Source organism: Bombus vosnesenskii, unplaced genomic scaffold (genome assembly GCF_011952255.1).
Source record: "Bombus vosnesenskii isolate JDL3184/JDL3185 unplaced genomic scaffold, Bvos_JDL3184-5_v1.1 scf7180000013267, whole genome shotgun sequence".
In the NCBI taxonomy this organism is placed as follows: Eukaryota; Metazoa; Arthropoda; class Insecta; order Hymenoptera; family Apidae; genus Bombus; species Bombus vosnesenskii.
In genome coordinates this window covers 1,287,169-1,315,166 of record NW_022882927.1, presented here as the reverse complement: position 1 = coordinate 1,315,166, position 27,998 = coordinate 1,287,169, and the positions used below count along the sequence as shown (strand labels likewise).

General features: G+C 39.8%; 1 protein-coding gene and 1 long non-coding RNA gene across 7 annotated transcripts in view; one reads left to right on the top strand and one right to left on the bottom strand.

The window, feature by feature from the left end:
• LOC117230404 overlaps positions 1-27,998 on the top strand; it is a 90,996-nt gene that overhangs the window by 24,889 nt on the left and 38,109 nt on the right. The window contains exon 4 of one of the 3 annotated variants that reach the window (XR_004492780.1): positions 23,243-24,014. The exons of 1 other annotated variant lie outside the window; for it this stretch is intronic. This is a non-coding gene — a long non-coding RNA (uncharacterized LOC117230404). Of the gene's footprint in view, positions 1-21,684; positions 21,791-23,242; positions 24,015-27,998 lie in introns of those variants that run through there. One more of the 3 variants, XR_004492779.1, reaches the window with a different exon arrangement.
• The window catches only part of LOC117230393 (acid sphingomyelinase-like phosphodiesterase 3a), a 49,847-nt gene continuing 24,886 nt past the window's right edge, over positions 3,038-27,998 (bottom strand). For 3 of the 4 annotated variants that reach the window (XM_033487802.1, XM_033487804.1, XM_033487801.1), the window contains 8 exons: positions 27,155-27,223; positions 26,035-26,191; positions 21,747-21,952; positions 20,519-20,715; positions 7,883-8,063; positions 6,166-6,275; positions 5,394-5,569; positions 4,124-4,376 (listed from right to left, as the gene is read on the bottom strand). In XM_033487802.1, the coding sequence (XP_033343693.1) occupies positions 4,124-4,376; positions 5,394-5,569; positions 6,166-6,275; positions 7,883-8,063; positions 20,519-20,715; positions 21,747-21,952; positions 26,035-26,191; positions 27,155-27,223 (1,349 nt within the window). Of the gene's footprint in view, positions 4,377-5,393; positions 5,570-6,165; positions 6,276-7,882; positions 8,064-20,518; positions 20,716-21,746; positions 21,953-26,034; positions 26,192-27,154; positions 27,224-27,998 lie in introns of all 4 variants that reach the window. The other variant, XM_033487803.1, reaches the window with a different exon arrangement.

The following is a 27,998-nucleotide window of genomic DNA, read 5'->3' as shown; positions in this document are numbered from 1 at the left end:
TTACTCGAGCATGTCGTTCATGCGACGTATCCTCGCTTTCCTATCGTTTCGGTCAATTTCGTGCGAGTCACGAGAGTTCGCGAAGGTCGATAGCGATTCGTAAATTTTCATGTCGCGCAATAACAAACGGAGCATCGAAAAATATTAAAACGACGACGACAGAGTGAAATCACGGAAAAGAGTTTACGTCGATAGGAATTTTATTGTCGTGCCATACAGGCCTCGTATCAGTGTCTCGAGAGAAGTTCTATAAGCTCGAGTCGCGCGTTCATGAAATCACTTTGCGACATGCGTAGAAGCAACGACTGCCACAATATCGTTTGTTATAATGCACGTGGAATATAGGAAACGCAGTGAAAAACGAGTTTGTGTTGAATAGATAACGAAAATCTGGTCGATTCGCTCATCGTTTGGCAGTTTGCTCGCATTTATTACTGATCATTCGTCTCTGCTACTTCAAGCTCCAACATCTTACGTTACAATATGTAAAATATATTGCGTCTATTTTCATTGTTAGTTATTCCTTAGTATATAAAATTTAATTTAAACAAAATAATGGTTTACTAGTTTCTTCTGGTGCACTGAATGAAGAACATTCATCCGTTGCAGTACCACTGGCACTAGTTTTACAATCTGTTCCATACCAATCGATACCGTGAGACTATCGTGAAGTTACACGTGATTATATTGCCTACCTCGATACTACCTATAATTAGAAACGATTCTGTTCATTTAGTACGCACTTTTTAAATACATATCTTCATTTGGTACATACTTCCTTCCCATAACACGCCATTGTGTCCAAGCTTTTTACGTTACAGTAACGTCAATAAAGTGGGGGAAAGTGCATAAGCTGCAGAACTTAGCCCGAACAACGTTGGACTAACTACTATCTCGCTCCATTTCCTCTTCTTTCATTCCACATTTACTGTACCCTATTGTTTACCTTAAAGACAAAAGCTGCAAAGCTGTTTAAAACGTGTCTGAAAGTAGACAAAACATGCAGTAGACTCCATAAAAAAAAAAGAAAAAAAAAGGGAAAGGATGTCGTTCGCAACTAGCAACGACCGACCAGCTGATTCTGGATAGGCTGTAGCGAACAAAAACCTTAATTTAAGACCCCTTTTACTCATCCACTCCGCCGCTTGTTAGACGGTCGGAGAATATTAATTTACCTGGTGGGTACAGGACCGTTCTAAACGAGTCGCCGCGAAGCAACAGTCCGAGAATCTTCGTCCTTGCCGGTTTGATACGGTTTCGCGACAGGAAACCCTGGGTCTCGTTACGTCACGTCGGTGCAATTCTCGACATTTTCCTCTGAATGTCCGTTTCGTGTTAATGAACGACTTATCTTCATATTTGCTGTCACCACGTGCACGAACCGGAGCTCGTTTACGGAAGTTGGCTAGCTACTCACCAACTATAGTAACTGCGGAATTAATTGAGATCTCGCTATCCTATCTTGTTATCCCGGTAAATTGTGAATTTCTACTAACCCCGCGCATTGGTGTAGCTTATTTAAGAACGTGCCTCGAAGCATGCGGAAATAAAGGTAAAGAAAACGAAGAAACGACAAAGAAAATTATGCGTTCGCCTGGAACACTGTGAACAGGAAGCAAACGCACATTCAGTCACAGAATAAAAAGATGATAAAGAAACTAGTAACTATTAATTGCACGAATCTGCTCGTTCGTGCTGGTCCTGGATTTTCATTAAATTACATTGTCCAACGTTGTTTCCCTTTTGATCGCATGTCGAGATTGCACGCTCGCGCTCACAGTTCACCAGGCTGATACCATTATTGTTTATTACCACTCGTAACGCTGTATTCGAAAACTCTGTCGACGGCGAAACGACCACTAGTGGAAATTAACTGGCCTTGAATATGCAAAGATCGTAAATTCGTCCTCCTTGAAACTCCTTGAAAAATCGTACCGGGTTCATTGATAAGGGTGATATAGCGGTGTTTGGTCTCTAAATTTCTAACTGATCTAGAATTATTCTGGAAATAGCGTTTTTCAACTTGTTTCGCTAATGGTTTCTTGTAACGTAGCAAATTATCGTGTTATTCTTTTCCTTTCCTTGGTGGATATGTTAGTTGGCTGCAATTTTCATAACTTTATCGATGTATGGACAGCTAATTAGACCGAACGTTTATTTTAATATTCAGCAAAACTGGCAAGATCGATATTTCAGTTTGCTTGGTAGAATGCGTTGTGGCAGTAATATTTCCTCTTGAACAACCTATTCTTCGATACACGCAATTTTTAGAAAACGTAAATATTGAAAATAAAGATAAATATGTGATGGATATTACGAAGCAACGAGAAACTACGAATAAATGTAAAAGCTGTAGAAGACGTAGAAAATATTGACGATGTGGAACTTAAAATTTTTATGATATTAAAACAAATGATTTTAGGAATGTAATTAATTCTGCGCCGAATGAAATAGATACGAAGAAAAATGGCTTTCCTGAAAAATATCATGACGTTTAATGATTCGTAAAACGCAATACGGCAGAGATAAGAAAGTTCGTTAATAAGAAAGTCAGAAAACAAGGATCGATACTTCCAGAGTGGTCCTTCGTTTTTTCCGGGCTATCAGATCGCATTACATTCTCGTAGAAAATGAACAATAGCAAATCATCTGAAGATGGCAGCAGCTCGAAGATGGAGTCAGCTAGTCGTTATTTTTATCGTTATTTATAGTACAATAATAACTGGATCTGACTTTTAGGATATTTTTCCTGTTGATATCCATTGTGGTTGAAAAAACTGTATCGAAATGTAGCCAACATCCGAATAAAAATAAAAGTTACAACAAATGGAATTGCTACGGTTTTGTTATATGCAGACATATATAGTACATCACTAGAGTACATGTAGCATATTTCACGTAGTAATCTTCTGATTGTTTCGCGTAAAAAAGTATTTATTCTTTTAAAGTCATTCCAGTCTAACGATAAGAAGGTCGGATCATCGTCGTAACGGGAAAGGATTAACGGGATCATGTTTGGATTAAAATAACTCATAACTAGTAGTTACAAATCCATGACTCGTTTATTAAGAAATACTGTATTGTTCCGACAATCGCGAAATGGTGGTACGATACGATAATGGTTCTCGGAGTTAAGAACGTTTCGACGCAGTCGTCCCGGGGTCACCGACGTCCCTCCCGCTGACGGTGGATTCGAGTCGTGCGACATCACCGAATAACGAACGGTTTCACGAGATCGATCGTGTGTTTCATGCATCGCGTAAATTCGTCGTTCTCCGTTACGTGGATCGTTCTTTGTGTTCCGCGGCTGATTTTAGGCGCGCGCCGCGCCCTAATAAATACGATTCTCTCGTGTTAAAACAACGCACACAAACGTTTAAGAGAAGCAAGTACAACATCAAGGTTTCATCGATTTCTTTCATTTGCTTTCGTTTGAACCATGTTTATATTTCAGGGTTACCCTGTCGATCATCTCCCTCTCTCGTCTCGCGGTTACATCAGGTCGAGCCACTCGCCACTCGCCACTCGCCACTACCGAGCAAATGCCAATCATGCCATGAAATTTCGTAGACCGAGTAATTAAACGATCGCTCAAACTGCGAAGAAGCAGTCGTTCGAGGCGATTATCATCCCGTCGTTCGGCATACATAGAAAATACTGTGTTTGGATGGGAACGCTCGCTTCGAGCCTACGAACGAATCCCCGCGGAACGCGCGACGTGATATCGCTGTGGCGTTGAGAAGTCCCATTTTCCCGTGACGTCCAAACCCCTTCGCGTGATACGACAGAGAGAAGACGTGGACAAAGAGACAGACATCGAGGCAGACACAGAGACAAAGTGAATCACTCGCTGCGGTACATACCGACGCTCCCTTCCCTTCTCTATCCGGCTGCTCCCCTCGTGAGCAAACATCGCGACAACGGAACGAGACATCGTCAACTGCGGTGGCAGTGTGAGATTGGCTCGAAGATTTTCTGCCGCTTAAACAAGATCCGAGTTCGACCGGTCGCGCGCGATGATCGCCGACGCAAATGTCATCGGCGCATCAGGAAGAGCAGGGAGCTGAGCTTTTGGTCGCTTTTGTAACGCAGTCGTCTTTCGCCAGGCCGTTGGGATTCCAACCTACCGATTCCTCAGTAGCTGCGCACAAACCAACAGGACGAGCAGGTGCAGCGAGAGGTAGAGTCGCGGCGTGGATGGACCGGTGGAAGCGAGTGCGTACGCATACGAGGAGTAGCATTGCCTGTAGTTTTCTGGGTTCAGCCGGGTGACCGTGCAGTAATGATGGAGAGCGCAAGCTCCGTTCAGCGGTCCTCCGCAGCCCCAAATCTGCTCCACTTCCCGCGGCAACGAGACCGTGTTGGCCGCGTAGTATCTATGGGAATATAAGCGGCCGCGTGCGCGGAAAGATAATCAGCCGTGGAGCTGGCTAGGCTCTGCGAGACGCAAGCCACCGTATCGGGACAGTCATTAGCATCGTAATGACGCGATTGCGTTGAAAAGGGTAGACAGTTATCAGCGTCAAGCTGCTCGAGGAATTATCGTGCCGGATAATTGCTCGAGAAATATGGAAATTATTAATGCAGCAACGGGTTCGGCGCGTATACGTCGCGACTAGCTCGTGCAATCGCCGCATCGGATCGCGTAAATGTTTCCGCGCAGTGTCGAGCACATTGCCACATTGATCCCCGGGTACAGGTGCTGCGTGGTCGCGCAACTTTGTCACGAACAACCTACGTCAGTCATCCGTTAACAGCACCTCCCCAGTGGGAGAGTTTTCAAGGTCTTTCGCGCGATATCGCCCATTTCACGCGATTACGATAGCAGGGATGAGCACGAGACGCCTTGAAAGCGAAATTAAAGCGAATTTAAATTACGAAGTTTCTCGTGAAATTGAATGTTGTTGCAAACTTTCAAAGAATCTAGCGAGCTTCGTTAAACTGCGAATTGCATCGTTTTAAATGTGAAAATCGTTGCTTTCGATCGTACTCGATGTTCTATTTTAATGATAGGTGATATATAAAATACTTGGAATATAAAACTAAAAGTAGGCAAAAAAAGAACAATATAAACGTGTCTACTATTTTTGAATCGCGCCAACGTTGCTCTATTTTTTTACAAGGTATAGTTCAAACTCAAAGTGCAGAGTTTAATTACGAATCGCGTACCATGCAGCAGCAGAGGAACGCGAAAAAAACCGAGAAATGCCAAAGTGGAAATACATCAAAGTAACGTTCCACATTTTCGTACGAAATACTCGAGCCCGAAGGAATAAACGGAACGAAAGGGCGGTTGTAATCCGGATGATCAATGATCCCTGTCCACGATACGATCGCGGTCACGTATTCTGCTAGACAGATGGAAAAATTTGTCGGTCGAACCGTTTACGTACCTGACGAAAGCATAATCATTGAATTGCGTGAATCGGTCAGCCAGGTCGTGAAGAGTGATCGCTGTAATTTCCTGAAGTTCATAGTACTCGAGCAGAGAGTACTCGGCCAACCAGTTTGCCGTCCCGGCTGAATTCGCGTCCGGCAGATTAAGATAGTACTGCGTATAATCCAGCACCTGAATACGACGGAACAGAAGAGAAGATGGGTCGACGAATCCTATACAGGCTGTTAGAAAAGAAAAAGGCAAAAGACAAAAAGATACTTAAAGGCCTTATGGTACTTACTCACTCAGAAAAGTAAGACAACGTCCAAGCATATTTTTATCGTTTATATAATCGAAGTACGTGCAATAGAAGTAGAAAAGTTTTCTCTGATAGCATTTTTCGTTTCGCGTTGGCGAGGGTTCGGTCGATCAGCATCGACTAAAATTTTCTTCCTATAAACGGTGTTCTACCTTATGTTGATTTACGATCCATAAACGTGAGCTTTGTATAGAAATGGGAGAAAGACGATATTGAACATTTACAAATACGACGATTTGTACCGATCTTCAAGCGTTAATAAGAGTTGTTTTTACAAGGAAAGGATTGGCTTTATAGTCTCTGTTGATCAGACATCTTTCACTTTACTCACCACAAGCTCTTTAAGTATCGGCCCCTTTTTCCAAACATCTTGTACGCTCTACGTTTCTTTCGATCGAAAAATCGCGTAAATAGAAATCGTTCGGTCAGAGACTACGAACGTCACGTAACGCAGAACATTTTTACCTACCTGACCAGTGGCAGTTTCGAATTTGTACAATCTTAAACCTGGATTATTTGGCCCTCCAGGCGTGCTCGGTGATATACTGGGTGCCATCATTATCCATGACACCGGCAGACCTAGCGGCACAAACGTCGTCAGGGTAAAATCAATTATTCTTTGAATTCTTCCCGCGTGTCGCAATGTGTATACATATTTGTGGCCGAACGAGTAGGACGTTAACGTAAGTGAACGTAAAAGAGATAGGAACGTTTTTAAAAGCGCGCCAAACTCGCTGGCGTGACCGATAAAGCGGACTGTAAAACGGCTGAAAAGTATCCTGGCTATCGAACGACACACGCGGGGAATTTATTGATTATCGTTCGCGGCCTCGGTCGTTTCGATGAAGGAACGCTCTGAAAAATATGAGTAGAACGTGACCGAATGGACCTATACAGCGTCGTAAAATTGAACCACCCTGCGTTTACAGTCACTTCACCGACAAAAATGCACAGGCGTTTATTCGATCGTGAAAATTATTTTCGAAAATCTAAGATATTTTAAATTCGTCAGGAAAAACGTTGATATTACTGTTATTATTTATAATCATACACGTTTATACGTTTCGTGGATATTGCAGAAATCGGTAAACTACGGTGAGAATAATATAAATCAAGCAAAAGATACAACGCGATAATCAACGTAATCGTAAATTAATCACGAAAATGTAAACAAATTAATACGCTTCAAATGTTGATATGCTTCGACAACACGTCGAAAAAGTTTTAAGTTATTTCCAGACATCGAAGCAAAAATTCCGAGATATCGAAATCAGTAGTACAGTACGAATGTAAAAGAACTTTTGCGTACAATTATATATATATAAATAGTGGGAAGATTAACAAAGAACGTTTTGCTTTAACGTATATACGATCGTTAATCTCAGGATAACAAAATAAATTGCTCGTTTAAGCTTTCGTTGGATTACGGGCGATCGACATCTACATTATCAGTATATCAGGCAAACTACATAGGAATAATTACCTGCTCGAAGCTTAATGCATTTTATAGATTTTACTGTCAAGCCGCATCCGTGACGGAGTTTGTAATAAAGCACCGACGGCACGCGTTTTTCATCATTCCTTTATGGTTGAACTGGGACGCGTTCAAACTTAGCCAATACGTGTTGGATCGTTAGGAAAGTCAAACCGCTATTGAATCGCCAACAAAGACGCGCTTCAGCCCGCAAACGACAAAAGCGAAATACGATAAAGCCAAAGTCAGCGTGACAAAAGGGAACGAAAGGATCAAAATCACGAATACAGCATCAACGGTATTCACGAGCGTAGCGTTTTGCGAACGGCGTAGCGAAACAATCGCGATAAAGACGCGGTAAAAGAACGAACGTCGATTTTACTTCCATTTCGATGCATTGAACGTTAAATGTTTTCACGCGCGAAGAAAAAAAGGAAGAAAATCCGAGTTGTTAAGTTCGAAGCACGAAGAAGAAAGATAGGCCGGATCAGAAATGTAGCGTGAAGCAAATGTAAGATACGGCTGCGCGCACGAAACTGAAAAAGAAAGAGGAACAGCCACTTGGTGAACCGCGTATCGTAAAAGGTTGAACAGGGTTTTGAGTGCGATACGATGCCTGCGCATCGATCCGACCACCTCGGTTGATTCACCGCGTTCAACCGCCACGCTTGTTGGTATTGCCAACAAGAAGGGACAAGACGTATACACGTACCGGTATCGCTATAGACCACGCGAAAAGTGTCCGAGTGCCAGTGACCGAAGAACTGACCGCGAATGATGTCCGAATACAACCGGATCAGCTGGAGATATTTGGTATTGTGACGTTCGCTCAACATCGCCGCACCGCTCTCACGATCGTCCACCCCTGGTGGTGTGTGACCTACGATGTATACCTAGAAACATTATACAAAATATCGGTTTAATTCGGTTGTTCGAACGAATCCGATTTTTCGTTTGTCGATCGATCATTCTCATCGATGTTACCCGTGTTGTGCCCTTTCGTATTGTTAGACAAATTCCAAAATTTGAGGAAACTACAAGAGAATCATTGTCGACGCGCGTCATTTGAATTTTATGCCAAAGCTGTTTTAAAAACACCAAAATTTTTAGTAATTAACGAAAGAAAAAACTTCTTCTTGGGTGAAACTAAAGTTACGGAGACGTAAAACGTTCGACGACCACAACAGGATTAACGCTATAAGACGAGATTTTTGACGGAATACGAAAAATGTGTCGCGTTAGAGCGTACCCCGTCAAAATTAATAGAATAGAAGGCGATTTCGCCGTCGCCCGCGGCTAGAGGGCTAAACGTAATGTACAGACTTAATTCGCAAGTTTTCCCTGTGGGGATTGTCACGTGACTGCATCTCGATTAAGTAGGCGCGTTGAGCAGCAAGAAGTGTTTCGTGGAATCACTCTCGCAGTAACTGCTCGTAATGAGCAACTCTCTCGTTAGCGTTAGTAAACTGAATTCCGTAAGCATTATCCACGTGGCGTGGAATCAACGCAAGATACGAATCGTGGGCGTGAGTTACCGTGAAATACCTAATCGAGCACGTTCGCCAAGTTAAACGCAGTCTACGCTGATACTGTACCGCAGCTTCTATGTTTAAAGCTTATAAACTGGCTGCTTCCGCTCGATTCCACGCAATGTGAGCGAAATAAAGTATAATAGCGAGAGGGTAAGTAGATGGAAAGTGTACTGCGTGTAATACTTTCAAGTTTCATATTACTTGTTATTAACGTCAAGGAGACATTTGTACATAAATTTGTATATTAGGAGAAAAAGTATCTTTTGTCTTACAACTTTCTTCCTCGTACATTATTTTGAATTAATATTCATTGCATTCTAGTATTTTCGTCAGAACCAAAACGGATCATTTTCGTGAATATATCGTTGTATTTCCCTACTTGAGTATTGATACAATTCAAATAAGAGCTATCTGCGGAGAATCGAATCGACCAGTCATAAATGTACCACTTTTAAATTCGGCTGCCTCGGCTTTTCGCCTTAATTGGTATGTAAAATGCGATGCAAATGAACGATGCGACATCGTTGCGATTTCGCTTCGGTAACGCCGTGCGATTCGGCAGGTTTATATTTCTAATAACGCGATGCACACAATCGTGCGAGAATGGGATCGCACGCTTTATTTTTTACAAATTTTTTACTTGTTTTTTACGAGAGCGCGTCATAAGCTTGCCAATGAAAACCTTCGTTGTTAGTTAAATTACGTCGACGATGCCAGAATATCCTTTTATGGCACAAATGTATCGTGAATTTTCGATAATTCATTGAATTTCGATAATTCGACCAATTATAAATGAACTGACGCGGAACATTCCGCTGTTTCTCTTGCAGCGCCTAGCTAATTTTCTTGCGCTAGGACAAATACACGCGCTAATTCATACGCGGTGTAAAATTTCCATGTCAAGGAACGAAGCCAGAAGCGATAATCTCGCGAAGCAAGAATGCGAGAAACGAAGGGCCGGAAAATAGAGAGCGAAAGACGGAAGAAGTAGTCGGACGACGCGTAAAAACCAAACGAAAAGAACCCGTAGGACAAACAAAGGCGACGAGAGATCGGGTTAGAGCAACGACAAGAACTGGTAAAATTGTAACGGTGAAACCGACGGTATGAGTTAAGGAATAAAAACCGTCTGTGCAAAATGATGAAAATAACGACGGTTAAGAGGTGAAGGTGAAGAGGCAACAAAGGAGAGAGAACGTTCTCGTGCAAAAAAATGACGTCACTGGCCAACGGATGATACGTAGCAGAGAAAAAGCGGCAAGGAATCAAAGAATACAAGAAAAGGGAAAGGTACGCAGAGACCGTGAAAAATAGAAGAAAACGTTCGCTAGCGGAAGAACAGAAGCCAGTGTCACTCGGAAGAAAGAAAAGGGAGAAGGTAGGATGGCGCAGCGTCGTCGGGTGGATAAAGAAAAGCTCGTTAAGCTGATAAGAGAAAAAAAGCGGGGGAAAAAGTCCTTTTCCATTCGCACGGAGATTCCTTCTGAACGAATTGCACCGCTGGGAAAAAGTAGATTTCTTTAAACGGTGAATACCGTCGATCGGGCACCGGGGAACGAAACTTTGCCCGCCGAAAGAGATAAGTGTTACGCGGTTCGGTAGGCACGAACGACCCACTCTTCCCAGACATTACGAGCCCGTATATTCTGCTTCCTTCGTATCGCGAAACACCTCTCTGCTTGTCGATTGATTACTTCTCGTATAGTCTCGTTACGCGCTGCACACGCCCTCGATATTGCATAAATCCTGAGAAACCTACGGCTGTCTTCCCAGTTAGCCAACCATCCACCGTTCTGAATTTTCGCGGAGACTGCCAGTTTGTCGCGTCAGTGACTCGTGATTTCCGGCATATCTCTCCGCTTTCCCGCCGCGCTCCGATATTTAATATTCGCCGTTTCAATTTCCAGAATATTTCTCCTGGTCCGAGAGAGAATCTTCACGTGCTTTATTGTGCCAAGCTATGCAAATTATTAGTCTCGATACAGTATCGTTAGAAATTTCGACGTTATTTGTTCCGCACTAAATATTTTCTTCAATTTCTGTTTAAATGCTTCTTCGTTGCTTTCACTTAGATCGAACAAGCATTTCGATTATCTGTAATATACTGCAACACGAGATTGAGATTCTAGGCATAGCGGAAAATTCATATCGAGATATTAACAATATCAAATTCGTGTTCATGAATTTTGGATACTTGATCAAATTGGCGGCGCATGTACGTAGCGAAGATCTTACACGGTCGAAACTTTTTTGGTTTATACTGCCGGTATAATTAAGCAAAAGCGGTTATATAAACATAACTCATTTAAAGCTTTATTCGAAAGTTACGATAAAAATAAGAAATACAGAGAGAACGGTACTTTTGCCTCGAATATCGCCTCTGATTTTACGCCATTGGACTTTTATGTGCGTGTAACTTCAAAAAAGAAAGACACATCGAACAGATATTATTGCGTGCGATACGTGTAATACGAACTGATACAAAGAATTTACTGGTTCACCGAGATGAAACGAAATCAAAGTGAGTTTAATACATAGCTGTTATACAAATATTACGTATATTATTAAAATATTATACATATTATATTGTATATGTTGTATATATATATGTTTCGTTGTACAAACTACAAACTGCAGAATCTTTCATATTTTTTAATAAAGCATATACGTTTCTGCGCTTTGTTCGATAAGTACGCTACATATAAACAGCGACTATTGCGTTTCTTGCAAACACCAAGAACATACTTATAAAGCGAGGAACGCGTACAGTTTCATAAAAAAATTCCATGCAACTCGTAAGTAACACGGAGAAATTTGAACGCGAGCGAAATGCGAAGCGAATACGTCTAAACATCCATCGCGGGTCACAATACGTCGTTTCTTGCCTTTCGATCAATCCGTAGGGAAGAAACCGTGTAGCGACTACATCGGTACACGGTACTCGTACAGCTTCTCTTTGAAAAAGGACTGTCGTCTCTGTTCGAATACATTCGTGCACGGCCCCGTTCGTACACGTCAGATTGATGGGTACACGACTTGTATATTAAAAGAAGCCCGAAAAAAATCTGATTTGCAACGTGAAATTGAACTATTTCGCGCGCGATACAGAGAATCGGTACACGTGTATATTACGTGTGGCTTCTCTGACATTCAACAGAGGCAAAAGGGAGCTGGCCTGTCGCTTCGCGCGAATTCGTGTATCGACAAAATCGCTCGTTTTTTTTTCCATTTCTTGTTTTTTCGTTTCTCGTTCACGATGTATCGGGAAATTAATCCGTTGCGAATGTCGGCTGTTCTTATTCCCGGACGTGTCACACGGAAACAGTGCGGCACGGCAGGCAATGAATTTCACTTCAGAAAAGAACTGCACGGTTCCGGGAGAACTTAACGCCAACTTCCGAGTCTTATCGTTGGCTGACAGAGTTTCCAAACTTCTTGGTGAATTTCGAATAGGCGGCGAAACTTTCTGTTCTTTCGTACAATTGATGAACGCGTTCTTTTGTTCCAAAATCGTCTTATACTTTGGACACTTTATTTACAAAACTGGATCGATCGTACACCGAAGTTTAGGAGCAATTTAAGAAATAAATTTTTACCGATGTTCCCAAGTTGGTCGTAGCTGTGAGCTACTTTTTGTATTTATATACGACGCTTGTAACGCTTTCGTATCATACGAAATATCGTTAGAAAAACGTGTAAAAAAACTGAACTCGCAGCAAGATGGATCTTGATGGCGTAATGATCAATGCCAGTGACAGAAGAAAAGCGAGGCTGAGTGCCTACCTTTGTATGGTTTGCGCACGTAGAGTTCGCGTCACAATCCAAATGGGACGTAGTATGCTTTCAAAGAATCTGCATATGATGGTAAGCAAGATTTTACGTAGTCGTGTTTCGTATACGTTCGTTGCATTCGCTTGCACACGAACGACACGCTTGGAGACGAAAGAGTGCTCGACATTTTACAAATACGCATGGTGTTCAAGTGTTACACTTTCAGGAAGAAGCTGTTCTATCTTTGCCAGACTGCATTTCTGTTACGGGTTATCACGTAGAACAGCTTCGTGCGATACTCGAATTTCTCTGCTCAGCTTTCATTCTAGCTTAGTGATTATGACGCAACATTTGTTCCATTTATCCGAAAATAATTTATCCACGAAGAAAACTCAGTATTTTCTTGTTAGAAGTAAATATAGAGCGTCTACAGATGACTATCGTTTTGAATAATTGCTAAAGTATCGCCAACGATATGAAAAAGATGTAAATGCGTTTTGTCTTTCTGTTTTATTCATAGAGCACGACAATGTGATAAAATATTCTCCTGTCGAATGCAAAGACTTATTTTCTTTTATTTATACCTGTTCGAAGAAAATCGTTTTTCACGTTGAGCTAAAATATTTTTTAACGGATAGCAACAAACAGAATAAATCCTATATACAAAACATATTTTTTTTCTTTTTGTATATAGAAAATACGAAAACGGTAGCTCTCGTGTTATAACAACAATTTAACGGACCGTCGCCTCTAGAGGAACGAAAAACAATCTTATCCAATTTTGTTTTGTCCATTGCAATTCGATATGTCCATCGAGTGTGCACCAACGAACGAATACAAAAAGTATTGGTACTCCGAGGTTGAATTTAATTTCTCGCGGCTAGCAATAAACGTAGCCGCGCTATCTGGCAGAAAAACAGGCTCACATATAAATTTTTTCCCTAGTGTGCCGGTGAATCTCGGTCGAACGTTGATTTCCAGCTGAAAAGTGCATCGTCGATAGGCACAAAAATCACCGTGCTATTCACGGTTCGGTCGTCGATAAATCGGATAGTGTAACAATGGTGTCGTTGATTGGTCAGTTTCATCCGCTGACGTGTCTAAACGGCTCGTAATTTGTAATCGTATTATCGGTCATCGATCGATCTTCGACATGAGCTTGCGACGATCGTTCTTGCCAATCTGCCGTACGAACGTTTCATATGATCCCCTTACGAACGTTCTGCACAGGATAAAGAGAGAGACAGAGAGAGAGAGAGAGAGAGAGAGAGAAAGAACAAAGACAGGCAGCTATAGAATAGGGGAACGAGCGTTGAAAAGGAGATGGAGGAAGGATTATATCTGGCTAGGGCAAATCAGATTTCTATCTTCCGTTCAGCCGACTACACACGGTCCAGCAGGATTTTTCAGAAAACTGCACGTAGAATCTCTGGAGATATCGCGCTTGAGTGATACTTTACAAAGGGTCGAGGAAGATTTACGACGGCCACGGCATTGGCTACGTATCCTAAATTAGCAAACCAACACGTAGCTGATTTTAGTTTTAAATTATTATTGCTAACCCAGGATCGTTTATTTTCCGCGGTTTCCTCATACGCTAACGAGATCGATAAAGCATTAAGTGGTTCCAGCCTGATAACTCGTTTGCGCTTGATATCGGCTTGCAGACTTGTTCGAGCTTTTATCGAAGTTCTGTCGTAGTTAGTCCGTTTCACTGGAAATATCAGTAACGCATTTTTGCACCCTTAAATTCTCTATAAATGAAAAATTCAATCGTGTTCTTATTAGTACGTTGCGTTTTCCCGTCTGTCTAAAATTCCATGCTTTAATTATTTTGCATCTTTCGTGACTACGGTAGGATCGCGGCAGGAACATTTTTTATAAAAATCTATAGAATATCCTCTGTACTTGAACGTGATCGAGAGATCAATAGGATCGGCACGCAACAATTTAGGTATACGAGTATATAGATCCTGGTTCCGTGTATGGAATTCAAAGTCCTACCATAATTTATCACCGCTGGTAACATTCAGCCAGCTTGAAGGATTCTCCTCGTTCTAAACGGCCGGAGGCTCGTAATCGATAACCGATATCTGGAGGCAGCGCGTCATCCGACACCGATATCGCGGCAATTGTAGCGCGTATCCGGCGAGATCGTAATGCAAAGAGCCCACCGGCCGAATGGTAATTGGCCGTGGAATAAATTCGCGGTCGATCTCATTCCGGCCACCAAACTCATAAAGTTCTCTTCCTCGTCGTTCTCCTAGCCGAAAGGGAACATAGGGGTGGGGCAACGCTGGAATTCTTTTCATCGCGGCCGATATGAAATAGACGTTTGTTCCGGATAAAGATCGAACTCGCAGCAGGGGCCGATGGAAACTCGTTTATTGGGCCGAAGAGTAAATTTTCGGGGAAAGAGTTCGGGCTTGATCGACGAGACACATTGCCCGGCCATCTTTCTCCTGCGGAATTCGCTCCACCCTATCGCAGATTCCCATGAAACGATGAAATCATGTGTTTTTGTTCGAAGTATGTTTCTTCGAACGTTAATCGAGAGAAAAATGGAAGAGCAGCTTTTGCTGGTGCAATTCTTTAAAAACGGTATTATACTGGCATCAGATTGAATTTTCATTAATTAGATCGATAAGCGATATTTTCGTATTTCTTTGGTTTCCGAGCATAAAAATAGTATGTACAGATTTTGGGCAAAATCAAAATGTGCTTTATTGTCAACCTGCAATTTATGCTTGATCTTAAATATATGAGGTATCGGGTGTCACGATACTTTCTTATTTTTCCTCGCGTTTGACGGTGTTCGGTTAAAGCGCATACACTTTATATTTAGAAGTATCCCATTTGCCTGTTAAAATATACATCTGAAAATAAATGAATTTTATGCGAAACAAATTTTCCTGCTTTTGGATTTAATAATCCAATACTTGTCTTTGTAATATTTTCTGACCGAATGTCTTTTAGGAATAACTGCATCCGACGAAAAGGGTAGGGAAACGCAAAAAGATAAAATCAATGAAGAATCGGCGATTTATGATGGTTAGTCAGAATTAGAGTTCTATATTAGTGAGATCCATAGTTGAAAATAAAGAATTAAGAGTAAGAGCCATCTTGGAGCTAAATTATATCTTTATTATCAAATATAGTAACTAGTGTCTCATTCGAGGTTCACGTACCAAACGGCCTATATTTAACCCAGGCTTCCTACAATACGAGGGAGATTTTGCTGCTTGGTATATGAACAATATTTTTACCTATCGTACGACAGTCAATAAGAAAGGAAATTTATATCTTCATATCTGATACTTTTAGAGGAAACAATTTGTAATGTGCACTGTAAGTCTTCCAGTTTTGGTGTGTGTGTGTGTGTGAAAGTCGTTTCTAAAGACGCGAAACACCGCGAATTGCGGCTATAACCGACTTTTTGCTAAAGATAAATCGATTCGTGATATTTCTGCGCCGCTAGTACGATTACGAGGGTCTTAAACCTGATTCGTTTACAAAGTTCGACGCCAACTTAAGCAGTTGCGGCCTGTTGGTCTGTGCCACTTTTTTATACCATTTTCCCGTAACTTATAAGCGTAGATATTAAATATCGATCTACCTTCCGCCTGTAGTATATAGCATGTTTAAAGAAGCACAACATCATTGGAAGATAAAGTTCGACGAGTACAATAACTTGGTGGAAGTAATAGTATTTTACAAAATTACTAATAAATTGCAAGCGCAAGATGTAAAATCTCGAGCGTATTAGATAAATTTGGAACAGTTCTTTTTCTTTTTATTATGACTGTAATACTCGCCTCGGTCTTGTGCAAGAAGTATTTTAAAATATGAAAGAATATTAACTTAACGCATCAAAAGAAGCAATTGGGAACAAAGGATATTGCGAAACATGAATTGGAAAATATTACGTAAAAGCTGGTTACTGAAAAGCTTTAAAAATTGTTTCTCTGAAATATTGGACGCGAATCTTAAATTTGCAATATTCGATATCGACGGAATAAAACTACATGTAAAAGAATTTAACAATATTTAATAAACTTCAAAATAGACGATCGTTATATCGATAAAAAAAAAAGTTCGTAACTTTCATACCTTAATTTCCGCATCTCTGTTCCTTTAGTAAAGAAAGAGTCTGTTTGGTCTGTAAATACAAACAACTTTATTCATCGTGCTTATCCTCATCCGCTTGTTTATCGTGATTGAACTTATTGATTGGTATTATTTATACGTATGTATATAGAAGAGTCAACGCGTTGATCGCATTACGAAAGAAATACAATTCGTAATTCTAGAACAATATTTTCAAAACATAAACTTATCCACGTACGTACACGAGACCTAACGCGTAATAACGAAATAAAAATAAACATACTACCGTTTAATTATACTCGACAACGTACATATTTCAAAATGAACAATACTGTTAGATAGCTGTCTAAAGATACGTAACTAGCACCGTAACTAAAGGCATTAATCGTAAAAGTTTGTGACAACTATATCTTGGATTTTTGCGTGAAATAAACAAACTAATATATACAATATTAATAGGAAAAAACATTCAAACGTATTTTCCGATACGAACGTAAAAGGTCGATAAATCGATATCAACCGTTTCGTTACTTTTTAAATTTAATTACTTCATTACTACCACCGTTCTACTATTACACATCTGCCACTTAACTCTTTCAATTACCATGTAAGAAGTACATTTTTGCAACTATGTAAAAAAGGTTTTATTCGAAAAGAATTGTCACGTCTACTCGTATCGATAGGATAGCGCTAAATCGGTTTAAAACAGCTGAAACATTGTACACGGGAAATGCTATCGCTTGATACCAATTACATGTAATATTAATGTATCTCGTATCGTTAAATTTCACATATTATATCACCTACTATTTACCAAGTTATATGTTTGTACTTTTCGTTCTCTCCCTCTCTCTTTTTCTCTCTCTATGGCTGTGAATTATTATCATCGTAATTCCCTAAAAAGATAACCATTCTATAAAATTCATCTGTAAGCGCGGTTTATACCGTTGTCTTCGAAAATTTCATACCGTGCATGCAGACGGTATCCCGCGATGGAATGATCATCGAGCTGTCGAACAATATCGAATATTAATATTTCCTGCGAAACTTCATATCCCCACACGGAGAAGGCGGATTCAACGGTCGCTTTCAGGCTATAAAGCTTTGGGTCGGAAGTTCTGTTATTGACTGATAGCCTGTCATCCCGATAACTGCGTCCCGTGTAAATAATTTATCGCGACGGGAACCAAAATGGAGGAAACGAAGCGGCATCAGCATTGATACTGCGCGGCGCCGCACGATTTTCATCCTCGGGAATTGACGTTTCGTCAATAAACTTCCTTTACCGCCACTTGGACGAACCTTCCCTGATTCTCTTCTTCCATTTCTCTCTCTTTTTCTCTCTCGCTATCTGTTCATCCGTCTGCCTTCCTCTCGTCTGCTCGTCGATTTAAACTATGCAGGGCTTGTTTTACGAGCGTGCACAATCCATCGTACATATGTCTCGCTTGATCCTTTAATTATCGAACTTGTCGTGCCACGAAACAAGTATCGTTCTATTATACAAGATAAATATACGCAATGGCTCACGCAAGTATTCGAAGAAACTTGCTACATTGTATTACGCGAAACATTTTGAAATCTCATTAGCGCCGTAGCGAAATTGATTTTTACGAAAATGTAATCGCGACGATACGGAATCTGAATTCACGACGAATTTCCCCCGGCATTAAACGTGTCATTTCCCCGGTATGTTAAATGTGTCGACTCTTTTGCCAAATACTACTTCGGATTAGTTAATTAATTGAATCGTTAAGGAAGTTTCTTCAACGATTCGTCGAAGGATTCTCATAGATAATAATTATACAGACCTTCTTTACATCTTACAAAGTTGGACTCGCTTGTACTTGGTACTACACATCGAATTGAATCTCTCGCTGTAATACTGCAACGTTCGTCGCAAGCAGCTTGTTTCTGAACAAAGACTATTATATTCCTGCCATAAAAGCACATTTCCCTTCGAGTGCCATTCTTCGAAAAGAAATTTCTTCGCACTCGAGCAAATCTTCTTAAGGGCAACTTCCTTCTGGATCAATGTTGATTATGAAATTTCCTTGCCTTCTTCCTTCGTACCATTTCATATCGTTCTTTGAGAGAAGCTATTACGTCTAGATGACAACGGTAAACTTTTAATTGCATTTTCTTCGAAGCAGTCATTTCGATGAGAGCTGTGGAAAACTGCACTTGAAAAATATTGACTGCTTAATGATGAATCGTATAATGAATTACAATTGCTATTGCTCCGACGTTTACTCTCAGAACGATCAAATAGCAGGCCCTGCAGGAGAAAAGCGGGTCGTTAAAACGGGAAAACCGAACAAACAAAGGAGCTGGCCGAGCAATTCTCCGAACGATGTTATTCTCACTTTCTTGTTCATGCTCCTTCTTTGTTTGATCAGGGATCTCGCTCGTAACGGTGCCGTGAATGCATTACGTCGAATTGATAGAGAGCATGAACATTCGTATAAATGTTCTGCGTGGAAAGGGTAACGCGGTTGTTCGACGTACTATGTACAAATTATTCGAAATATGCGCATTATACGAAACTTTTTGAAATTTCGTTATCATTATAACGGGACATGGTGATTATGAATCACGGTGATTATAGCAGTAAAATGTAAAACGGATCTGGAAACGTATATCAAAGTTACAAGAGACTCGTTGCGAATATACATTTCGTGAAAAATTAATATACAACGTGAATAATAATCGAAAACGTATAATTAGCGTAACCGATGGTCTCGTTAGATACTATGGCTTATTAATACAAAGAATAGTCGACTGTTTCAAACGTTACGAATATAATCACTATGATTCGTAATCATCGTGTCCCATTGTATGATAAATGTAATGGCAAAAAAATTGTATCACGAGGTATCGTCACTTTCTGTAGACGCTTTTATACGGTGATATTTCTTGGAACAAATTTTTTACAATTTAAATATAAATGCTGAAGAAATGATAAAAAAGTTCGTGAAATGTAAGTACGTAAAGTGGCAGATACGTTTCAAAGAAGTACAAATATATATAGAGAGTATGTCAAGAAAGTCATAAAGAAATATCATCTCTTCGCAACCGCAATAAAGATGATAATCTTCACATATTCGTGCTTCAAAGAACTCACGGTAGTGAGACTTCATGAAAGTCTCTCAAGTATCCAATATGTTTTTCCTTTTTCGAAAGAATAAAGATACGACAGAGAAAAATAGGGTTTTAATTTTCTAAAAGAATTAGTCGATCGAATCTGTGTTTGTCGACAAAATTTATACAACTTGTTGAAAAGCGAGAGGAACAGCCTGGAGGAAATGTCGACGAAGGATGGGATTTGATACGCAATCTCTCGTCCGGCTATATAACCTTGCCATAGCGGGGATAAACAAAAGTTTGCGAAGCTGCTGACTTTAATAACGTTACGTATCTTAAAACTCAGTGGAATATTGTTTCGACGCAAAAATAATAAGAACAGCAGGATACTGGAAACGATATCGCGATAACGACATGTTATGAGTTCAGTTTAATAATATCATCGGTGAATCGTACGAAAACCTCGAATAAGAGTCGATAGTACATTGCGATCAAAGTCGAAGTAGCAGCAAAGTATGGTTGCAAATATCTCGTCGAAAAGCGACGTGGTGTTAGTTATCTGAAACTTATGCTTAGAGTGCAGATTCGCTTGCGTTTATGGGAAATTTGGAGATGTAAAAACAGACAAAATGTAGACAATTTTTACCATACGCGATAGATAAAACAATTTCCTATCTAAATTTCATTGTTTTTAATTATATTCATAAAAATATGAGAATTCGCACAGATATCCGCGCTCTACCTATGGAACAGCGTAACTTAAAAACCGCTTTCTTCGAAACGTGCTGCTAAATGCGCGCAAGACCTTCGCTTACTGTCGGTTTCCATTCAATTATAGAAGAAATGTGTCTTACCGTTTCCTTCTTCCTCCGCGCGGTCTCGAGAGTCATCTGGAACCAGGACCATTGATCGAAAGGATCCTGCGTGTTGTCGATCGTACTACTTCCGGAGCGATGTAGCATACGATTGTCAGCCGTGTTCAACCACAAATTCGTATTGAGGAAAATGATTCGATACTTTTCCGAGCGCTGCTCTATCGTGTAATATCCGGCTGTAACAAGTGTACGAAATAGTCGGATGCGTTTAAGCTGCCAGTTTATGCGGAGTACGCTCGCTTTTTTTTTTCTTTTTCGCGATCTTCTTTCGCAATTCGCTCGGACGGCGGATGTTATTGGACTTTTATTGAAACGGCACGACGGCAGTAGGAAGCGGTAGGTAGAAGGGAGAATTGTTCGGGGAAGAAATTTTTGTTTGCTCGAGCGCTGCGCTTGAATTTTATTCGTTCGTGTGTTCGTAAAGATTGAAGTGGGTATACGTTCGTGGAAATGGCGGCTGATTGAAGCCAACGCGGGATGCTCGTATTGTATTGGGTGAGAAGTATCGAAGTGGTATTGATTTTTTCGCATAAATAATGGATCTGAAAAGGGTTGTACGGGCTATTAAAGCGACTACTCTGTAAAGGAGGTTGTTGGTGGGATAAAAATCTGTTATATCGTTAGGTGGAAGTTGTTGTTAATCGTATGTCGTTTGAATTAGGTTTCGTTCAATTCCGAATGGTAAAGAAAGAAAGGAGGAGCAAAAGGCTTATGAGTATAGCGTGTGTTGACATTCTTTGAATAGAGAAGCTGAAAAAATAAATAAACGAAAGTGAATAAAAACTGAATAAATTTGAAAGATGCTGTGCGAAACATAAATTAAGACAAAGCGTCGTATATGAAATAGTCCTTTCCATAAAACAGAAATAAGAGAGAAACGAAGCTTTGTAACTGTATAATCGGTTTAAAGTACACTCGTATCAATATTTTTTCTCTTTTGCCACGACTTGGATTCGGAATAGAAAACAGCAAATAATGGAAAAAGAAAACAGTCGTCTTTTATCGATATTACTAAAACAATTTCTCTATATGAAACATAGGTATTCTCGAGAGATTCGGACTCAAGAGTACGTCCGCTTGCTTTAATCCGATTTCCGAGCCGTTCGCCATTGCAAAACGCTTTCACATAGAGAAATATCTTCCAGTATAACGATAGAAGCCAAAGAGAAGAGTCAAGGCAGGGAAAAAGGAAAACACTTGTTCGTACCAGTTTTAAAGGTATCCAGAGCTTCCTGCGGCAACCAATGCTGCCAGATCTCGGCGAGTTGTGAGAAGTTCACCCCGATGTCGTCGTGTCCGAGCGCCGGAAACACAAACTGTTCCTTAAACGTGCGAGACAACAGATCGGTCAAATTCCGCAAACACTGCAGACGAAGCTCGGCGCTCATGCCAGTAGTGCGCGTCAGCGCGTCACTGCAACAAGTAGTTACAGGCTCGTTAGTGTAAGTACGTTAGAGTACGTAACATATGGCTGACCAGCGTCTGTCAGAATTATTACGATTTCCCTGGCAAATACGAAGAAACGTTACTTCGCGTAATGCGAATAAATTCAAGCTGGATGCTGTAGTTCACCATCTCAACGGTTTCAGCTCCAAGTCGATACAAGAAGAACGAGACTGACTGAGAATGACTGTTTTTTATTATAGTATGTAAGTCATAGACTACTAAAAGACATGTTGGCCATTTTGTATACAGATTTTTACAATCAAGAAAGTATACCTGTTCTCAATCGATTCGTGTCTGTCTCTTGATCTAAATTGTTAACCTTTTACTGGGGAATATTTTCTTGCGTATGTAGGAATAACTATATTCACATGACGAAATATTTCGTCATACCCGGTTAGGGGATTAAGGGGAACTTTTATCGTTATTGCTACTAATGAATAAATTAATTCTATCATAAAATTAGTACATGACAGATGTTTTCAAAAGAGACGGTATCGGTATTACGTATGTACAGCATAGTTCGAAACAGAAAATAGAATGTTCGTCGAAGCGTTAAAAATTAGACGCGATAAACCCAGGAAAGTATGTAGCTTAAGAAACGATGGACGTTAAGTATACACACGTATGGCTTCCACTTAGTACTTGGCACACGCTTGGTAACACGTTTTAGCTCTGATTTATCGAAAGGCCTTAAAAGAATTATTACAGACAGATCCCCATAGAAAATGAAGTCTTTCTCTTTAATAACGTGTCTCGCAAAGATTTCACTTAATTCTGACTTTGCATTGAAATATCGTATCATAAGAACTCGTTAAATAAGAAATTACAGTTATCATTTTACATTTCTCCCTTCCTTTCCTTCTTCCCGGTGGTGGAGAGAAAAATATCTTGATGTCAAAGCGTCAAGGTTTCCAAATGAATGAAAATTTTCAACCTGTTCGTATCTAGACGTGCAAAGAAACTTTTATAAAACCGTATGCATTTTTAAATGGCGAATTTAATTAAGAACTTGGAAAATCGAATGATACAAGTCGAGAAGTATGAACAGAGGATTCGTATCTAGACAAGTACGTAGTTAAAAATGGTTTGTATATACTACGTACACGTGTTGTTGGAACTTAATGAGAAAGCTGCGGAACTTCGTACCACCCTTTACCAGAACGCCATTACAAAAATTGCTGCAATTAGATTCTCTTAGAGACTGGATTTTTTCCCTGGGAGCGAAGATTTTCTTCATTAATTTTTATTTGATTCCAGAATATTACATTGTCTGGACCCGCTGCTGCTGTTAGGAGTTGTATCTTCCGGCTGTGCATGTGCGCGATCTTTATAATTTCAGGGTAATATAATTCCTATATGTAGGAACCAATTTAAATCGGAGCAATGCCGCTATAAGAGCTACATTTTACACGGAAAACCTTGATTTCAACATTTGCGTTCTTTATCGGCATTCTTTGAGAAAATTTAATTAATCGTCAAAATCTTTTCAATCTCTTGCGTAATCCTGTATATTTGATTTTTGTTTCGCGGACGAACGTACGACAGATGCAAACTGTAATCCAATATATCGGGCAATTTTAGATTCGTAATAATGTGGTCGAAGGTAGTTTAAGATGAAGCATTAAAGTACATTGAAAGACTGAAAACAGAACGCTATAAACGGAGGAACGGGAATAGAGAAATTGTAGATTTCGCGTGTGACTCTGACTCTTGCTGAGTAATCTGGATTGTTCGTGAGAGTGTGTGATATCAACTTTGTATTGTGAATTGATGGTGAAATACGATATCAGTCACGTAAAGTCGGAACAACCAAAACCTCGAAATCGAGTTGCAGCGCAAACTTACATGAGTTAGCATTTGGATTTCTTGTTCGATAACTCGTTGTATCGTTACATAAATATTTTTGACGCGTTAAATATTCTTTTTCGTCGATAATGTAGGAGTTTCTTTGATAAAAGAGCTGAGATAATAATTGCTACGTCGACGTAATTAGCATAATTTTGTTTTTCGATAAAATGTTATGTCTGAAAAGGTGACTGCTAAAAGAAAAACATTTTTTCTCGTACTACTAATTATTTCAAATTAATATACGTAGAATTTTTTAATTTATAAATGCATAGAAAAAAAATTCCCGAAAAAAACAGAAACAAAACTTAAGAGAGATAAAGCAATGTTCTTCAGCATCGACAATTCAGAAATTGGGAAATCGTAGAATCAACATTGGAGAAGTTGTTTTCATTCTAAATCGTTTTTAGAAGAGTTTACAACCGGTTTATAAACTCTTTTTCCGTAAAAAAGAAAGTTAAATGAATGTGAGAGTGAGTAACTATCCTAACGAATAAAATGTGTTTTCTCCGTATTTACTTCTCTATCTTCCCTATTGTGAGAGAAACAAACTTTCTTAGTTACCTGATAATTGGTTAGAAGTATAACGCATACATGTATACACATGGAACTGCTGAACTTTCGTGCATGTTATGCATGCTGGATAATGTGGTTGCACAGTACTATGCGTATAAGTTTGTTTTACAATAGGATTACAGCTCAAACACTATATGTGCATATATATCTGTACCTGCGTAGAAATACTTAAGAATTAATGGAATTGTTACGTTTTTACAAACTGTGTAACATCTGCTCAAAGCAAATAAAATAATATTCCAGGAATTGTATTATTTCAAATCGTATTATAGATACACACGATTTAAAATTTCAATGGAAGAAAATTAAAGCGTAACCGTCAAGAGAGAAACCGTGAGAAAGTGTAATTAAACACAACTCCCGCTTCTATAATTTCTTTCCGATAATAAGCTAAAGAAATTACAAGTGCAATTGGCTGGGATAATAAACTTATATCGATACTAATGAATGTTCATTAGATTTCGCAAATCAGAAGGGAATTATCAATTTGTTCGATAATTTATTCATAAGTGCATTAACATTCGCGATTCGGTTGTATGTAAATAAATCGATCAAACTCTATTAAACTAGCGATTGTACGGTTTAATTTATACGGAGCACGCAGCCACTGTGTTGCGTCCAACAAACACAAATCTTTATAGTCCACTACATTCTTGTTCCTCCAGTTTGCGAATTATCAATTATCAGATTAGTTTACGAAACTGCGTGTTAAAGGCTAATCAGTTTTCGTTGATTCATCGGCCAATTTACTAATAGCCATCAGAACATTCATGCGATACCGATTCGTCATCCAATCGAATGCTCGTTAATTTCATCCTCGATTTCTATTTCCGTCCGTTGTTGACACGTCGAATATTCGTCGTTTATTATTTTCGTAGTTACCCAGTAATTAGAATTTCACGTCACATTATCTGGACATTCGTTTTTATTAATTTCTTACTCCATGAAAATCGAATTGTCGCGTTAAGCTTGTTGCTCCGATGATAGCGATACGCCGATTAATCGGTTGAGCATTCCGCAAATCCTACATCATATCGCTAATAATAAGAATACTAAAGCGAGCAGCGTTAGCGTAGTATTTTTGATTGTCAACCCAACTCTATATAACTTTTGACTTGAACCGCGAACGAAGTTGTAGAATGAAAGTTCTGACAGTGTCGAGATTCGCGCTGTATAAGCTAATTTTTCAACAAGTCAGACACCGAATTTAATCTGTCCATCGAGAAACGCGATATTTCGAACCACAAACTGAGGAAATTTAAGTCGGTTATCAGCACTTCGGAAGCTTTTCATTTCAAAAAAATACTATATAATTTCGTTACTCCTTTTCTCGTTCGTTTAGTTGTTTGTACGAGCAACGTCGAAAGTTCTTCGACGATAAGAGATATGCTCGTAATAGCTGTAAAAGATATTAGCACATACCCTTGCAATATCGACATATATTCTATACCATATATCGATATATCCTTATTAAACCTTTGTAGTCATACGATAAGTATCTGTTATTGAGCGATACAAAATTTAATGTACTTGTACCTATTTAATTAGTATGTAAATGCAATAAATGTAAATACGATGGCATGTCAATACTATTCATAGTCATTCGTAGTACAAATTTGTAAACTTACCCCGTCCAAAGAACGAACTTGATTCCTTCGCCGCGGTTGGATGTCATTGCCATCGCTGCTGATTCTACCAGGGCCCAGGGCGAATCGCAGCCGTAGTCACCGAATTCTCCGGGGGTTTTCCGACCGCTGTTCACACCGTTCTTCGTGTTCCAGCACGCTGAAAGCAGGGACCTGGCTAAGCTGAAGAGGAAACAAGAAGACAAAAAAAAAAAAGACAAAGAAAAACAGAAATGAGGAAACGAACACGTGGGAACATAGTGCTCGTATTAAGGGAGCAGCGCAGCGGACGCTCGTGTATTGCCACGCTAACGTCCAAATGACACGGAGTCGGCCCCAGCTCGTGCTTGGTATGGGACGCAATTTCAGGTAGCGTTATTTCATGCAAACCTCGTGCCAACCAAACACGCCAGGTACTTTAAAACGATCGGTAAATAGCGACGGGAACAGGAGGAAAATATAGGCACGGGTAGCAAGGGGTGAAAGCTGAATATATTCTGTTCCTGAAATGTTTGACTAAACTTTAGGGGCGTACTGTGCAAAGGTTACATCGCCGAAGGGAAAAATTTTATCGAATATTTTGCGACAGAGCTTGGGGAAAAAAGATTTCGTTTCTTCGGATTTGATTAACAGTCGGTGCTGTGATATTTAGTCTTTTCAATGCCAATTATAATGGAACGACTGCTCTTTTACGAAATTTTATGCGAAAGATATAAATAATATCGAATCGCTTGCCGAAGCGAATGAGATTGAAAACGAAGGGCAAGATTTCGAAGCCAAAACATAGGTTAGTATGAAACATAAAGTTTCTTTATTATATTTTCATGTTATATACATCTACTTGTTTCATATACACGTATTACAGTAGCGTAATCGAAAAAAAACGTATTATAATTTCGTGTATGAACTGTCATCTCTGTTTACTATTTTATCGATCCAGGCGATCATGATGTTTGTCAAGTTTTGTCGGTAGGTGTATGTATATTTGTATATTATATCGATTGTGTGTATCTTTGCATCTTTGAATTTCGCACAGATGCATAAAAAATCGCTGTCTCGCGACAACGATAAGGAGAAGGCAAAGACATATAACGTACGTACAAAATAAAACGAAGTTACTTACCGTTTGCCGCGTTTGCTTGGGTGGAGTACCTCGGATCATAGTGGATGTCAGTGATGTGCCAGAAATACCCTAGAAGCAGAGAGAACGAGGTCGTCGCGCCTTCTGCGTTTCAGCTTCTATTTGCATCTCGTTCCGTTGCATTTTCATTCATCGTTTCTCCCCTACCGTTTCCGCGAATCAACGTAACGTCACGACGAGACAAGGATGCAAAACTGCGAGGTTGATGCCTTCGAAAACGCGAAGCACGGTTTCGAACGAATTCGATCCTCATCGGTAAACGGATTCGTATTTTCCAGCGCGACGAATCAAATCGAGACGAATCGAATCGCCGAACATAAGACGGATTGTTTTAAATTAGTCGCGCAATCCGTTTTCTCACGAAGTGCGGCTAGTTTGCAAAGTAATTAGACTCGACGATCGATTCAACGGGTAGATTGAATTTATCAAACCAACACACGCAATCCCGATGGCTGTTGTTGTTGAATCTCGAGCGTTTTAAATTAGGATGAATTAATATTTTGACCAGGATCGTTTAATTAGGATCGATCGAGAATTTTAAAGCACCGAAACGTAACAATATCGTGCAAAACTTTCCTGTCGGATAGGTCTTTCGCTGTGCGTTTCAAAAACACAATATCTACACAATTTTTAAGTAATATTGCACATAAGAGTAAACAGGACAGGATGGCGTAACAAATAAATTGCATACAGGATTGTTAAACTACCGTGCTGAAAAATTTGTAGTCAGTTCAGTTTGCAAAAGAAATCCGTACCTTCGTTCTATCTATATTCCGATCTAAATCTATCTTCTGTATTCTATCTTCTGTTTTAAATCTATATATTC